We start from the raw sequence: 16,152 nt of genomic DNA, 5'->3' as shown, positions 1-16,152 counted from the left end.
AATAAAACTCTGCTCAGTAACTAAAAATCATCACTCGAATGCGAAAATACATCTTTATCAAGACCACAGGCGGTTTTTATTGGTCGTGTTGTGTAATACTCCAATAATACAGTTTTTTTCACTGTGTAAACAAGGCAAACTTTTGCACCAATCTGTATCTGCAATCGGATCTTCAACAGTTTAAATGGGTACGTTTAATCTCAGTGCACTCACATGTGGATTGGGTGAGAAAGAGAGAGCTAGTGTTGCAATTTAATTTACTCATTTCACAGCAGGCTCTGAAGCATGCGTACAGGCTGAGAAAGCCAGAGCATCACCAGCCGAGCGTCCTTCAGGGCAAAGGCTGGGAATTTTCCTTAGCGCTGGGGTCTTCTGTATGCTCAAAACCACTCAATGTACACCAAGGCAACACCCTGCATTTACTATTCAATCTTGTTTCTTTTTTTTTTATATATACTCACACACACTCACACACACTCACACACACTCACACACACTCACACACACTCACACACACTCACACACACACACACACACACACACACACACACACACACACACTCACACACACTCACACACACTCACACACACTCACACACACTCACACACACTCACACACACACACACACACACACACACACACACTCACACACACACTCACACACACACTCACACACACACTCACACACACACTCACACACACACTCACACACACACTCACACACACACTCACACACACACTCACACACTCACACACACTCACACACACTCACACACACACACACACACACACACACACACTCACACACACACTCACACACACACTCACACACACACTCACACACACACTCACACACACACTCACACACACACTCACACACACACTCACACACACACTCACACACACACTCACACACACACACACACACACACACACACACACACACACACACACACACTCACACACACACTCACACACACACTCACACACACACTCACACACACACTCACACACACACTCACACACACACTCACACACACACTCACACACACACTCACACACACACTCACACACACACTCACACACACACTCACACACACACTCACACACACACTCACACACACACTCACACACACACACACTCACACACACACTCACACACACACACACTCACACACACACACACTCACACACACACACACACACACACACTCACACACACACTCACACACACACACACACTCACACACACACTCACACACACACTCACACACACACTCACACACACACACACTCACACACACACACACTCACACACACACTCACACACACACTCACACACACACTCACACACACACTCACACACACACTCACACACACACTCACACACACACTCACACACACACTCACACACACACTCACACACACACTCACTAGACTTCACAATCTGATCTTGTCACCTAATATAGAAAAAAACAAAAAAACAAAAACCATATCACTTAAAATATGTCCTGTAGAATATAACGAACATATGCTTGGAAAGTTGTGGTTGAAAATACTGCCTCTGTTATAAGATGGAAAAAAAAAATTGCATGTAAACCTTGTTTAAAGCTTCACTTGGGATCTTTTTAGCAGTGGATTTTAGAACAAGTGGAGAAAGGTCATTCATAAGCAACAATAATTAAACGCTCTTAATCAGGAGGACGAGATCGCAGCCATCATGTGCATGGTACATGGTGACTAATCAAGTCTGCCTCTGTGACAGTGCTGATCAGTTCACGCCAGCCCTGCGCTATAAACACAAACCCAAAACACAATTGGTCCCTCTGTAGTGAAGCCTTTTTCACAAAGCCGGCTGCAGCCATCAGCTCTTTTCACTGGCAGAGTGCCAACGGTCTTAATCAGTGCAAATCTGAATAGGGCTCTGAAAGGATAATAATAATGACCAATTAGAGCGGGCGGTGCGACAGGACACGCTCGTGCACGTCGCCGTTGTCAGGCTGTGTTTATGCGATGCGACTCTGCAGTGGTGAACATGCCCTCTCCTTCTCTATTCACTCAGTGTGGCAGCCATGTTTTTACCTTTAGTTTTAATCAGTCATTTTGGCTCATTCAACTGCAATGATACACCTACAAGTTTAGAGCGCACTTTGTATATAAATTATTGGCATTTCTTTTTTCTTTTTTTAATAAAACTGTGTCAGTACTAATATGCAAGGATACAAAACAAAACAAAAAGAACAAACTCTACAGAAAAAGCAACAATAAACCCACTGGTCCATAAAGTCCACTCCTCTAATCGTGGTATGAAGGGGCGAAGAAACCACAAACTATTCAAATGTAACAGGTTTCCCCGTTTTTTGCCAAAACAGGATAAATGGGTAATGCAGGGCTCCGCATTGTGTATAGAAGAGAAGTGGCAAACTTCATAAAGAACTTAAACGCAAGGATACACGATGTGTGTCTGTCCTTCACTTGTCCCGAGAAATTGATGGGTCTCTGTCCAGCCTGTCTCAGTGTGCACTCTGCACTAGCTTTGGGAATGCAGGCAGATTACATCCACACTATACATGTGGAGCAATACTTCAGATAGCCAGACCCCCCCCCCCCCCCCCCGCCCCCCCAACCAAAACAAAAAAGCAGACATTGTATATTTTAATCTGTAAAACTAATAAGGTGTTTTCAGGGTATTTTTTTTCTTCCTATTTTTTTGCAAGTCAGATAAATAATCACATCCTCTGAAGTCTAAAAATTCTTTACAGGAAAGTGAACTTGGTGCCATCATCAGAAAGCTGCGTTCCCAGCGGAAGAGTTTTTGCATTGGTGGAGATGACCTGTCTCTTCACCAATGCTCGGGTGAATTACAGAACTGAGGGAGCTGCTTTCATGAGTGGGTTAGGATCCAGTCCCTCTTGCTGCTCTGTGGGATAAGGTGTGAAGATATCTAGATGAGGATGTGAGACACAATGCAGGTGAGTGTAGGTGTGCACGTGTGTGTGTGTGTGTGTGTGTGTGTGTGTGTGTGTGTCGGGTGGAAACACCCACAGGGTCCGGTTCATTTATCCCATACAGGAACGTCCTACAGCAGGGCTGTTTGACAGCAGGAAGGACTGAACCACTTCGTCTGTAGCCTGGGGGCTGGTGTTCACGTCCTCTAAGGCGTCGGCTACTGCAAACTGCCTGTCCCTCAAACGGTTCCAGTTGGACAGGATGTTGTGATATTCAAACACTTTCTCGTAATTCCCCACAGAGTTGTAAAGCTTGATCAGACCTCTGTAATCATACTCCAGTCCACTGTATCCCTCTCCAAACAGCTTCTTACCTGGAGAAATGTACAGGGTACAAACACATTTTATTTCGATATTTCCAAATAGACACTCACTCACTCTAAATATGGCACAGATATTAGCTTTGATCTAATTCTGCAATGTATGTCAGAGCACTGACACAATAGTATAGGGTTATGTAGTCATATGGATGGATTGCACTTGCACAATCTAAACCAACAAGTCCTTATCAACCAAGGAATCCTATTATCACGGTCAAATCTGGGTCGACACTTTGAACCTGCAGGTGCTAAGCATCGAAGGCTCCCTAAGATCGTTTGTACATTAAAAGTAAAACAGTCCATGACAGAAGCAGTGGGGTACAGTCTATTTCTGTCATTATTAAAAATCCAAATGTAGCTTAGTAGAAAATGGTTGACATCTTTTATTTCATCCCTCAATTTGGACATCTGCCAATTTCCACCCATTATCCAGTTCTCCCCTATAATATGACAGGAGAGGACTAACTTCTTTAGAGACGTGCAAAGCCAGCCAATCAAATCTTTTCAAACTGCTGCTCATATATTGTCAGCAGACACCAACACATGTTCAGAGGAAAACACTGTCTGCCCTGGTTTACATCTATACGTTCAAAGACCCTGACCACCACAATTGGCTAATGATGTTCTGAATGACAAGAGGAAATTGTCCACACCATCCTTCTCATCCAGAGAGCAAGGACAATTTTACTGTTGAATCTCCAGGGCAAATGCGTTTGTGTTGTGCCACTGGGGAGAGACAATGCATTGAACTATTATGTATGTACTTTTATGTTGGTCTCACCAATGGCGATAGAGCGGAGGTAGAGCCGTTCGGCGTCGTCGTATTGGTTCATGTCGTAGTTGTAAAGAGAAGCCAAGTGTCCCACAGACAGCGCCACCTCATAGTCCTCCTGTCCCAGTAACTGCTCTTTAATCTGGATGGCCTTGATGTGCATCTCTTCAGCTTCCTGCAATACAGGACTCCTGAGTACAACATAAACCTCACCCTGGCATGCATTTGTGGCTACACCAATAAAACCAAAACCACTTGGAGCTGAGGTCATTGATTTGCCTTCTAACGATATATTATACACCTGACATGGGGGGAAAAAAAAAGTTAAATCTTGTAACCTTAAATTTGCGCATAGACTGGTAAAGACGTCCGAGGTTGCCGTAATGTTTGGCCGTCTGCACGTTAAACTCGCCAAAGGCTTTTTTAGCCAGCTGGAGAGAGGAGAGGTGCAGATCGTGGGCCTCCTGCAGAAGGCGTTCTTCTGTTTCTTTATTATGGCAGTCTATGGCAATCTCCTCCAGGATCAGTGCTGGTGAAAGATATTTAACACACACACCCCCAATATGAATGCAATTACAAAAGCTAACAAAGTGAACTAAAATCTATTATATAACAGCAAAACTTCCTTCGAGCGTTTCTTGTCTGTTCTCTTCACCGAGATCCCACTTTGAAGGAGATATGAATGTTGTCGAGAGTGGTCCTTACCTTTCACCCTCTTGGAAGAGGCCAGTAGTAGATGATCCTCAGGGAGAATGTGTGTTATGATGTCTATGGCCCGTTCTGCATGAAATCTAAAACACAACACAAGGATTGAGTAAGACAACTGAGAAGTATGACACATCACTATCTTTTTAAATAAATGTTTCTGCGAATAAAAATAAAAGCATTCCCTTTCTGACAGAACAAATGAACTGTGTTAAAGGGAAGATCAGCAAGCAGAGGTCTGTGTTCAAGTGTCTGACAAATAAAAACACTTTAAAGAGCCATTGACCAATCCTGAAGGAATTACCTTGTTTATGACTAAACTTGTGATTTTGTTCCAAGAATCGCCCTTTTAGTGTGAACAGCAGCTTTCTCCCGAATTTAAAAAGAAAAATTTGTTTGCGGGCCTTCTCGATGTACTGGGAGTACATTTTTGCTCTTTTGCCTCTGGCCTACCAAATACGTAAACACTTTCCTTAAAGGTGAAAAGTATTAAAATTATCAATACCCCTCACCATTTCTATAGAAATCAGATTTATCAGTCAGTATCAGGCAACTCTGTCTTGCTGGTCATACTCACAGGGCATTGTCAAATTTTCCAGAGCTGTACTGGTGCACATATGAGGAGTAGGCAAGGTCCTCATGCGCCGTGGCCACGTGGATATTTTTCCCTCCAAACACAGACTGCCGAATATCCAGGGCCGTCTGATAACACACATACGCCAATGTGATTGCAAAACAATATAAAAGCCTAAATGTGTGAAAAATCACAGCAAAAAAAAACAAACAACAAACAAACAACCCTGATAACCCACCTGATAAATGGCGACAGACTGGCAAATATTGTCCACGTTTAGGAGATAAAATCCATAATCCAGCAGCGTATCAGAGTACTTTGGGTGTTTGTGTCCAAAATGTTCCCTGAAAAAAACAAAAAAGCAGCATTCAAACATCAGTAAACTAATGCAAGATGATTAGTATAGAAATGCAAAATCTTGCGTTGTTTTCCCACAAATTCTCTATTAGTATTAAACAAATTCAAAAAATGTTTGGTTTGGGGCTTTGGGTTTGTGTACTGAATGCAATCCCTTTTACATGCGGAACATAGTTAAAATCCGAGTTTTCCCTGAATCGTATTAAGTGGCGGACCGCAGGTTTGTTTAGTCTCCGCCTCGCAGTTTGATCTGCTTTTTTAAAATATTAAACTCGAAAACATCAACAATGCCAGGTGTATGAAAAAGAAACTAGAGTTAGCGCACTGTCCCCGGCTACTCCTCCATACTGGAAATAAGATTTGTTTTGCGCATGCATGAAAACTCTAAAGAATCTATAGCACTAGCTAATGCTATGGATTAGCGTTTTATGTCCAGCTTCAAGAAGTTCTCTTAAAAGGAGATACAAGCGCACTTTCTGAAGGCAGTGCACATGTTTATCAAGTCAAAGTTTTGACATTATTCTGTTAACAATTTGAACTGAATTTTATTATTTTTATTGTACATACATGTATAATAAATATACAGAAGTATTGACTCGAGAGCCCTGTATTGTATAAGACACTGTGCTGCAAGACCCCTAGCATTTATGTGTATGTGAATAAATGAGTAGAAATACTGCATTAGATAGAAAGCTATCAAAAAGGCAGATCTGTTTCAAAGAATGCAATGCAGCAAAAAGTACTTCCATTATTATTTGACTGTGATAACATTTTCTAAGCAATGCAGGCAATTTGAAATTCTATTTTAAATCATACAATGGCATGGAACATAAAGGCATTAAAACCCACCAGTTTGGAGAGCTTACCGTGCTAGATATACTGCATGTTTTATCAGCTGCTCAGCTTTCCTGAATTCCCTTTTAACAACACATGCCTGCGAAAGAAGCATTTATATTAATATTATTATATCTGTGCTTAGGGACATTGCTATACTACTCCATACAGTTTTCATTTAGAAATCAAACATGACCACTCCACAGTACTAAAGAAATACCTTAGAGGCTTGTCTCAGAACATCAACCACCACCTTCACAGGCAGGCCAACACTGATCTCCTTCATGGCCTCTATACACCAGCGGTATGCCTTAAATACATATTCAACATATCGTTAGTGAAGGCTGCCCCGCCCATACACACAAAATGTAAATAAAATAAATGCAATATTATATACATATACACACACACACATATATACACATACATACATATACACATTATATATATATATATATAAAAAATAAAAACGACCAAACAAAATAAAAAAAAAACCAGGACTAGGTGCTCAGCTTCTTACCTCATCATAGTGGCTTTTGGCAAAAAGCAGAGCGCACAGTTCTCCATAAAGAGCAGCCTTGTTGGCATGGTGACCATGTTTGGCTAACTTGTCCATGTACGACTGGGCTAGTTTGAATGTCTCCTCTCCCAGGTGATATTTGCAGTTGCCGTTGCGCACGTGAAGCAACCTGACACAATCCAAACAGAAGGAACAATAATTTTAAAAAAGGATACGTGACGCAGCTGGTGAGTAATGAGTTATTACTGAGTAATCACAGTTATCAAATATGTAGTCACATGATTCAGAGAATTCTGAGATCTAGCTAAAGCAGGAAGTAACTGTAAAAAAAAAAAAAAAAAAAAAAAAAAAAAAAAGATATGCTCCTTCAATTCCAACAGCTCGCCTCACCTCACACAGCACTCCAGTGCACGATACCAGTGAAGAATCTCATCATGTAACATACACAACTGAAGACATGAGAGGAAGACTTTCTCTGCATCTCCATACCAACCAGCATCGGACAGAAATCCACCTGTTAGGAAAACAGAACCATTACTACCACTTTGTCAACCCAGCAACCACAAAAAATAAAAATAAATAAAAACACAGAACAACTGCTGACCTAAAATGAAGCCAAATTGGATGGCTTTTTCTTTAACATGAGCGTCTGACTCGGCAATGTACGAGCACCGGCGGCTGAAGGAGTTGGCCAGGATCGAAGCCACTTTCACGCCGTGGTCCATCAGAGCCTGGAAACAGTGGTGTAGAAGGTGCCTGAGAAAACACAAGTCAAAGAATCCCTGAGGCAATGCAAGGAACAAACAAAAAACAAAAAATGGAAGAAGGACACCTCAACTTTCATTAGTCACAACCAATTTTCACAAATAACTAAATATATTTAAATTTTCGGATCTGAACGAAGAAGTGCTCATTATAAGTAAATTAAACATGAAGGGGCCTACAAAATAAAACATTCAAAACATTCAGACTGAATAATTATGAACCATCCAAATGCCTTCACCTTAATCATCATATTCTATTTACTTAAATAAGCCCAATATTTCATTCCTGTCCTACACCAAGAAACCAAACAGATCTCTGTCCCACTGTCCAATACCTTTTGTCAGAGGCACGCAGGACTTTGGCAAAGACCTCAAGCTCACAGAACTCCCCTCCCAGCTGGCAAAGCCGGCCTTGCTGGTAAAGCTGGAAAATATAGAGAAATGTGAGATTGACTAACATTTATTGTTCATGTGGCACAATGCAGACAAGTGACCCCTTCCCTTGGGAAAGTAACAGAGCTGGAAAATGAATGCAAAGGAACAAAAAAGGCCATTCAGAAATCGAGCGAATCGGAACATGCAGCTTGTGCAACCTCAGTTCTCGCACAAACCTCTCCAAGAACTTGGACATAGTGTTCGGTGAACCCTGCTCTAAAACGCAGGCATGCCGCAATCCTGCAACGATGTAAATGTTGCTCTGCTAAAAATTAATAGATATTGACAGAATAATTGAAGGTAATTTTAGTGAGGCAAAAGATCATCCTGCAATAATTTAGATAATATTTTTTGGTTTAGTTTTTTTTGCGGTTTACATAAAGCACCAAAAGATGGAAAACAAATATGTTGTAGTTGTAGTAGTAGTATAGATTTAATGCCACATCTGCATCTAAAGCTATATCCATAGCAAAAACCAAGTTACAAGTAACAAGTGTTACATATAAAAATAAAACAAACACAGATGAACAACACAGCAGTTCAGACTGTATAAGATGTTTTACATATTACATTTAAGAACCTTTCTGGAGATTTTTGGAAAAGTAAGTTCAAAAGATATTTATCATGCATGTCAAAAACTTCAAACATTTAATAAGAAATTGAAGGGAAGTCTACTAAGAGTACACACAAGTGTGTGTGGGTGTTTAAGAGATATATATATATATATATATATATATATATATATATATATATATATATATATATATACAGTACAGACCAAAAGTTTGGACACACCTTCTCATTCAAAGAGTTTTCTTTATTTTCATGACTATGAAAATTGTAGATTCACACTGAAGGCATCAAAACTATGAATTAACACATGTGGAATTATATACATAACAAAAAAGTGTGAAACAACTGAAAATATGTCATATTCTAAGTTCTTCAAAGTAGCAACCTTTTGCTTATATTACTGCTTTGCACACTCTTGGCATTCTCTTGATGCCTACTTTGAAGAACCTACAATATGACATATTTTCAGTTCAATTTTTTGTTATGTATATAATTCCACATGTGTTAATTCATAGTTTTGATGCCTTCAGTGTGAATCTACAATTTTCATAGTCATGAAAATAAAGAAAACTCTTTGAATGAGAAGGTGTGTCCAAACTTTTGGTCTGTACTGTGTGTGTGTGTGTGTGTGTGTGTGTGTATATATATTATATTATATATATATATATATATATTTTTTTTTTAGGGATGCACCGAAATGAAATTTCTGGGCCGAAACCGAAAAAAAGGAAAGCAGGGCCGAAAAACCGAAACACCGAAAGAAATTATGCCAATTATTGGAATAAAGAATAAAAGAATAAATCAATTACAAATTATGAAAATATTTATTTATAGCACATTGCAACAATGCACAGGATAAAATTAAATTAAATTCAAACAATGTCTGTCGTGAAACAAATTGCTGAAATATCTGCAGTTATATGCTTATGAACGTGAGTTGCAACAACATTAAACAGTTGAAGTAAACGCACCTCTGAAAAATGTCGTCTGCTCAGCATGGCATAACGAGGCTCAATGTGCTCGATCAGCCTACGAAAGCCCACACCTTCTACGACAGAGAATGGCTGATCATCTAAGGCAATGAATTCCATAATCTTTTGTGTAATGACCTTTGCCTTGACAATATCACTGGGAAACTTCCTTGCCTTTTCAAAAACGTCCGCCACAGACGGAATGCGCGTGCTCAGAGGGGTTTTGCTTTTCTGTGCCGCGTTCCTCTCATATTCAGCATAGCGATCGGGATGTTTGGATTTCAGGTGATAAATTATACCCGACGTGGAGAAAGTCTTTGCAGACGCACCCCATCTTGAAATGTCGGCATTACATGTTTTGCAAATCACTATCCGTGGGTCTTACTTCAAGATATACTGAAATACGTCCACACCGCAGACATAATTCTTTAGACAAGCACGTGCAGGCCGCGGTTTCTGTTTGCGTCATCACAACAAACTGTTTCGGCCGCGTTTTTTCGGTGATCAAAGTCTATTCAAAGGCCGAAAATTTTCGGTGGCCGAATATTCAGTGCATCCCTAATATATATATCTACATCGATATCTATCACACACACAATAATTTCCGGACTATTAAGCGCACCCATATATAAGCCGCACCCACTGAATTTGACAGATTTTTATTTCGAACATAAATATGCCACACTTGTCTATAAGCCGCAGGTGTCTACATTGAAACTAATGAACTTTACACAGGCTTTAACGGAAGACAGTGTCTGTTACATGGCTTGTATTTAAACAGTAGCCTACCAAGAAAGTCATTGTTCACCGTCTTCCTCCTTCCTTTCACAACTATTTCTCTCGGGAGTTTATCTTTTGGCATCGTCCTGCGTTTAAAAATCACTATCGGTGAAGCTTTTCTCCCGATGCCGTGCAGCTCAGAACACAGGTGAAGTGCGTTTTTTCATGCCCGGTTGTTTTCAGCGTGACGAATGATTCGCATTTCCTGTTGACAGTCCGAGTGAGCGGCAGGTCAAACGTCAGAGGAACATCATCCATATTTATGATGTGGTGCGGCCCGATTCAGTGGGAGCGCATCTGATTTAATATAAAGAATTTCATTGGTCTAATATTATGGGTCTCAGTTTTTTGGCTTGAAGCTTGAAAAACTGGGAAAAACCAAGGAAAAATCCATAAATTAGCCGCTTCATTGTTTAAGCCGCGAGGTTCAAAGAGTGTGAAAAAGCAGCTTATAGTCTGGAAAATATGGTATATAAAATCTCACACACACACACACACAAACACACACACACACACACACACACACACACACACACACACACGTTCCGAATTATAATGCTAATCTCCTCCCCAAAAAGTCAGTATGTATGTATGCTTTATTAACATTTTGGGGGAAAAAAAATTTCATCACAAAATATGCTTTTCCAAATAATTATGCAGAATGCACTTTTAAACCATTTAAAAGGTTATAGTGAACACAAAACTCGAAATCTGTCATATACGGTGCATGGACAGAGCATTTTTCATACAAATAATTTAAAACGAAACAATCATTTACATTTCAAGTTACATTTTAATAAATACACCCTTCTTTGAGAGGACTAACAACTCTCTCCTCCATTGAACTTGTAATTTCATGTTTAGTTCCTGGCTGTATTTCTTTTGAGGATGCCAGATTTGCCTCACAGAGCTGTTGTTTAGAGCCATACTGCCGCTCACCCTCACAGATCGTCCTTTTCAGGATACTCCACCGGTTCTCAATAGGATTGAGGTCAGGGGCTGATGGTGGCCACAGCAAAGTTTTTTTCTCTTTTTCAATTGTGTTTTCTTTTTTCAGCATGTGATGGTGTGTTGTCCTGCATAAAAATCATTTTATTTTGGAATGCACAATTCTTCTTTTTATACTATAGCAGAAAATGATTTGTTAGGAACTCCACATATCTCACAGGGGTCATTTTGATACCATTAGGGATCCTAAAGGGATCATCTGACTTCCCAATATTTCAGCCCAAATTATCACTCCACCATCTCCTTGCTGACGTTGCTGTCTTGTTGCAACAGGGTGGCCATTCACCACCAGCCGTCCAGAACTTCATCCATCTGAACCATCCAGTGTAGCATGCGTTTGTCAATAAACAAAAAAGTTTGAAAATAAGTCCATGTATTTCTGTCCAAACTGCAAACGTTTCTTTTTTGTGAGATTTGGTTAGAAGTGGCCGAAGTACAGCTTTATGCACAACTGCCTATGAAGAATCCTGCATTGAGAGGTTCTTGGGACTCCAGAAACAGCAGCAGCTTCAAATGTCTGTTTGCTGCTCAATAGTGGCTTTTTTATTGCTGCCCTTTTAATACTGTTCATTTGCCTGACAGAAATCTTTCTTAGTAAGCCTTTATCTGATTGCATCCTTCTGTGTTCTAAATCACTCACAAATCTTTTGAGAGTTCGATGATCTCCGCTCAGTTTCTAAAATATATCAATTGTTTGCATGCCTTGGCAAGACATTGTGATATTTCACGCTTTTTTTCGCAGAAAGATCCTTCTTCCTACCCGTATTGCATCAGAACTGTGACTTGCTTAATAATTTGTGGAACAACCTCTTTAAGTAGGTTTCCTTCTTTAACTAAGACTAACTAACTAATGAACCTGTCTGAGCTTGATACGTGTTATTTCAAAATATATGAGAATAAAAAAAAAATCATTTCTTTGAAAAAGTAAAACCTAAATGTTACTTGCATAATAATTTGAAACACATACATATACACACACACACATATATATATATATATATATATATATATATATATATATATATATATATATATATATATATATATATACATACAGTGAGGAAAATAAGTATTTGAACACCCTGCTATTTTGCAAGTTCTCCCATTTAGAAATCATGGAGGAGTCTGAAATTGTCATCGTAGGTGCATGTCCACTGTGAGAGACATAATCTAAAAAACAAATCCAGAAATCACAATATATGGTTATCCTGGCTGTGTGCCCCGGTCATCCTCTCCGTAATACAGTGCAGTCGCCCTGTCCCATGTGCAGAAAAACACCCCCAAAGCATGATGCTACCACCCCCATGCTTCACAGTAGGGATGGTGTTCTTGGGATGGTACTCATTATTCTTCTTCCTCCAAACACGTTTAGTGGAATTATGACCCAAAAGTTCTATTTTGGTCTCATCTGACCACATGACTTTCTCCCATGACTCCTCTAGATCATCCAAATGGTCATTGGCAAACTTAAGACGTGCCTGGACATGTGCTGGTTTAAGCAGGGGAACCTTCCGTGCCATGCATGATTTCAAACCATGACGTCTTAGTGTATTACCAACAGTAACCTTGGAAACGGTGGTCCCAGCTCTTTTCAGGTTATTGACCAGCTCCTCCCGTGTAGTTCTGGGCTGATTTCTCACCTTACTTAGGATCATTGAGACCCCACGAGGTGAGATCTTGCATGGAGCCCCAGTCCGAGGGAGATTGACAGTCATGTTTAGCTTCTTCCATTTTCTAATGATTGCTCCAACAGTGGACCTTTTTTCACCAAGCTGCTTGGCAATTTCCCCGTAGCCCTTTCCAGCCTTGTGGAGGTGTACAATTTGTGCATCTAATTTAGGATAATAAATGTAGTGGAGGTGGACATTTTAAAGGCAGACTAACAGGTCTTTGAGGGTCAGAATTCTAGCTGATAGACAGGTGTTCAAATACTTATTTGCAGCTGTATCATACAAATAAATAGTTTAAAAATCATATATTGTGATTTCTGGATTTTTTTTTTAGATTATGTCTCTCACAGTGGACATGCACCTACGATGACAATTTCAGACCCCTCCATGATTTCTAAGTGGGAGAACTTGCAAAATAGCAGGGTGTTCAAATACTTATTTTCCTCACTGTATATATATATATATATATATATATATATATATATATATATATATATATATATATATATATATATATATATATATATATATATATATATATATATATGTGTATGTATGTATGTAGGTGTGTGTGTGTGTGTGTGTGTGTGTGTGTGTGTGTGTGTGTGTGTGTGTGTATGCATGTATGTATATAGTTTGTGTGTAAAAAATTTCAACATAATGTAATTATGTCCCTCCATCAACATATGGTCAGGTTCATCATCAGATTGTTTAAGATTTGAAAGTTTAACACTTAAGAAGTAATATATACACACACACACACACTTTTTCTTAAGTGTTAACGTTTCAAATCTTGAACAATCTGATGATGAACCTGACCATATGTTGATGGAGGGACATAATTACATTATGTTGAATTTTTTACATGATCAAGAAGACGATCAATTCATGATGTTTACAAACACAGTTATACACCGAATACCGAAAAACTAGATGGTTTCTTTTGGAGATGTTGACTGTAAGGAGCATGAACACTCACAAGTGAACTTCTGCTCCACGTCAACATAATGACATTATGATTGGTTTTATATTTGATGTTTAATTCACATCTAAATAGACGAACACTGGTGATGGATCGAAACTGAATCAGTGAATCCATCAGGGATTTCTGCATTGACACGATGACAGAAAGCTGTGAAGTTAACTCGTCAACACACACACACACACACACACACACACACACACACAGAGATCTTAACAACGTTCCACTTCCTAGAACCTCTTTTAATGAACTGACATCTTTCTCAGTCGAAGTAAAACACTTGCTATGTGGCTTTGACACGGCTGTCTTCCTCACACAGGGATCTCCGAACACGTCCAGCCTGAACTAGTTTAACGTTAGCTAATCTTTTCCAGCCAAGTGAACGGGAGCACAGGCGTCCACGCTAACCAGCTAGCTAACCAAAAGTCCTTCTAATAGGTAACCCTATCACGACTCTTACTTACCTTGTAGTAAACGTCGAACTGGATATTTTCCGGAAGCGAGCGTATGTCCCGTCGTGACCGACTGTAATTGTCCACTACGGCTGATATCGCGGTGTTGTACAGGGTCTCAGGGATCCACTCCAGCTCCACCGCGGCCATGTTGTTTTCCTTCTCCAAATATCCAGCAACAGTCCACCTCCACCACCACCTTCACCACCCCCCCTATTTTACTCTCTCTGCCTTCGCTACCTTATGAAGGTAACACGTTGTTCTCGGTCACTCCTCCGAAACCTCGGTCAACTTTAAGAACCGGAGAGCACCGCTGTGTATTGGATTATGAACGCGACCCGCTGTCATAATCTCATTTTTTAAATTTGCTCCTCCGGCTCCCCCCTCCCCTTCGCTCTCTGTACGGACGTCGTCCGACGTACACGGCGCTATGACGCCATCACGCACGACGCAAAGACGCGGCCACCAAACCGTGCTGTAGCTAGTGATGGAAAGTTCGGATCATTTTATTGACTTGGTTCCAAATCAACGAATCTTTTTGTTTTTGTTTTTGTTTTTGTGAATCAGTTCATTTCGTTCCTTTGATTAAAAAAATGTTACATTTTCAATAAGCAGATTTCCCAACATGTCTAAATACACGAACTTTGACTATAGTTCTAATAATAATGAAAATATGACAATACAGCTAAGGACAAATCATAATAAATAGAACGAGTAGCTTCACCGCCTCATATCTTCTTCTCTCTGTCGTAAGTTCTTTTGTCAAGTGACAAAATATTTATTGCAACAATAATCAAGACCAAAAAAATAAAACAACAACTGATTGTGTAGCATCTATGAGAGTCACATGATCGAAATAAATGCAAATGAGCATGAGGTTTACATTTAGGAGCTGAATAAATTGTACTCAGGATCGATAAAGAAAGGAAACATGTAGTACATACTTTTCAGGGGAAAAGTAAAAAATCTGGTTTACAAAACCGAATTGAATAAACAGAATAAAATACATTACTATATAATATCTTTATTGCCAATGAAACTAGGTTTGTTATTCATGTGGACAGAAAATATGTATGTCACAAAATAATAGAACACTGAATATGGTAATGTACAATATACAGTTGTATGCGTAAGCTATTATGGCAGCGTGGATTACTAATGAGTATCATGCTATAGTGACTAAACTGATAACTAAACCCATAATATAGACACCCAAACTAGGGCCCGAGGGAAAAGTTGACCTGTGTTGACCTCTGATTTGACCAGCCCTGCCATATGTGAGATGTAAGAAAATATGGAAAATTCCATTGCCACAGATCTTATATACATAACATGGACATCAAAATATTTCTTTGTGCCGAAATAAGTATATCATCAATATTGTCACTCAATAAAAATAAACAGTGACTGACGCAGCTTCATAAAT

At 39.6% G+C, this 16,152-nt stretch overlaps 1 protein-coding gene across 1 annotated transcript; it reads right to left on the bottom strand.

Annotated features, from left to right (window-relative positions):
- Positions 1–1,340: 1,340 nt before the first annotated feature.
- Positions 1,341–15,148, bottom strand: appbp2 (amyloid beta precursor protein (cytoplasmic tail) binding protein 2). Its single transcript, XM_083549273.1, has 13 exons — positions 14,739–15,148; positions 8,191–8,279; positions 7,696–7,847; positions 7,482–7,605; positions 7,092–7,260; positions 6,792–6,881; positions 6,604–6,671; positions 5,619–5,724; positions 5,384–5,508; positions 4,807–4,892; positions 4,440–4,630; positions 4,111–4,276; positions 1,341–3,323 (listed from the first exon to the last, which is right to left on the bottom strand). The coding sequence occupies exons 1-13, from the start codon at positions 14,874–14,876 to the stop codon at positions 3,061–3,063; spliced, it is 1,767 nt and encodes a 588-aa protein (XP_083405399.1). The 5' UTR covers positions 14,877–15,148; the 3' UTR covers positions 1,341–3,060.
- Between the last annotated feature and the right edge of the window lie 1,004 nt (positions 15,149–16,152).

The sequence above is a fragment of the Silurus aristotelis genome, assembly GCF_946808225.1.
Source record: "Silurus aristotelis genome assembly, chromosome: 8".
NCBI classification, from domain to species: domain Eukaryota; kingdom Metazoa; phylum Chordata; class Actinopteri; order Siluriformes; family Siluridae; genus Silurus; species Silurus aristotelis.
The sequence above is the reverse complement of the archived record's forward strand: the minus strand, read 5'-3'. Positions and strand labels throughout refer to the sequence as shown.

Excerpts from the sequence above, each read along its gene's own strand:
- appbp2 (XM_083549273.1), bottom strand. The coding sequence starts at position 14,876 with ATGGCCGCGGTGGAGCTGGAGTGGATCCCTGAGACCCTGTACAACACC. Across the intron at positions 8,280-14,738 it reads AGTTCGACGTTTACTACAAG|CTTTACCAGCAAGGCCGGCT; the intron begins GTAAGTAAGAGT and ends TATATTTTCCAG. Across the intron at positions 6,672-6,791 it reads TTCTGAGACAAGCCTCTAAG|GCATGTGTTGTTAAAAGGGA; the intron begins GTATTTCTTTAG and ends CTTCTTTCGCAG.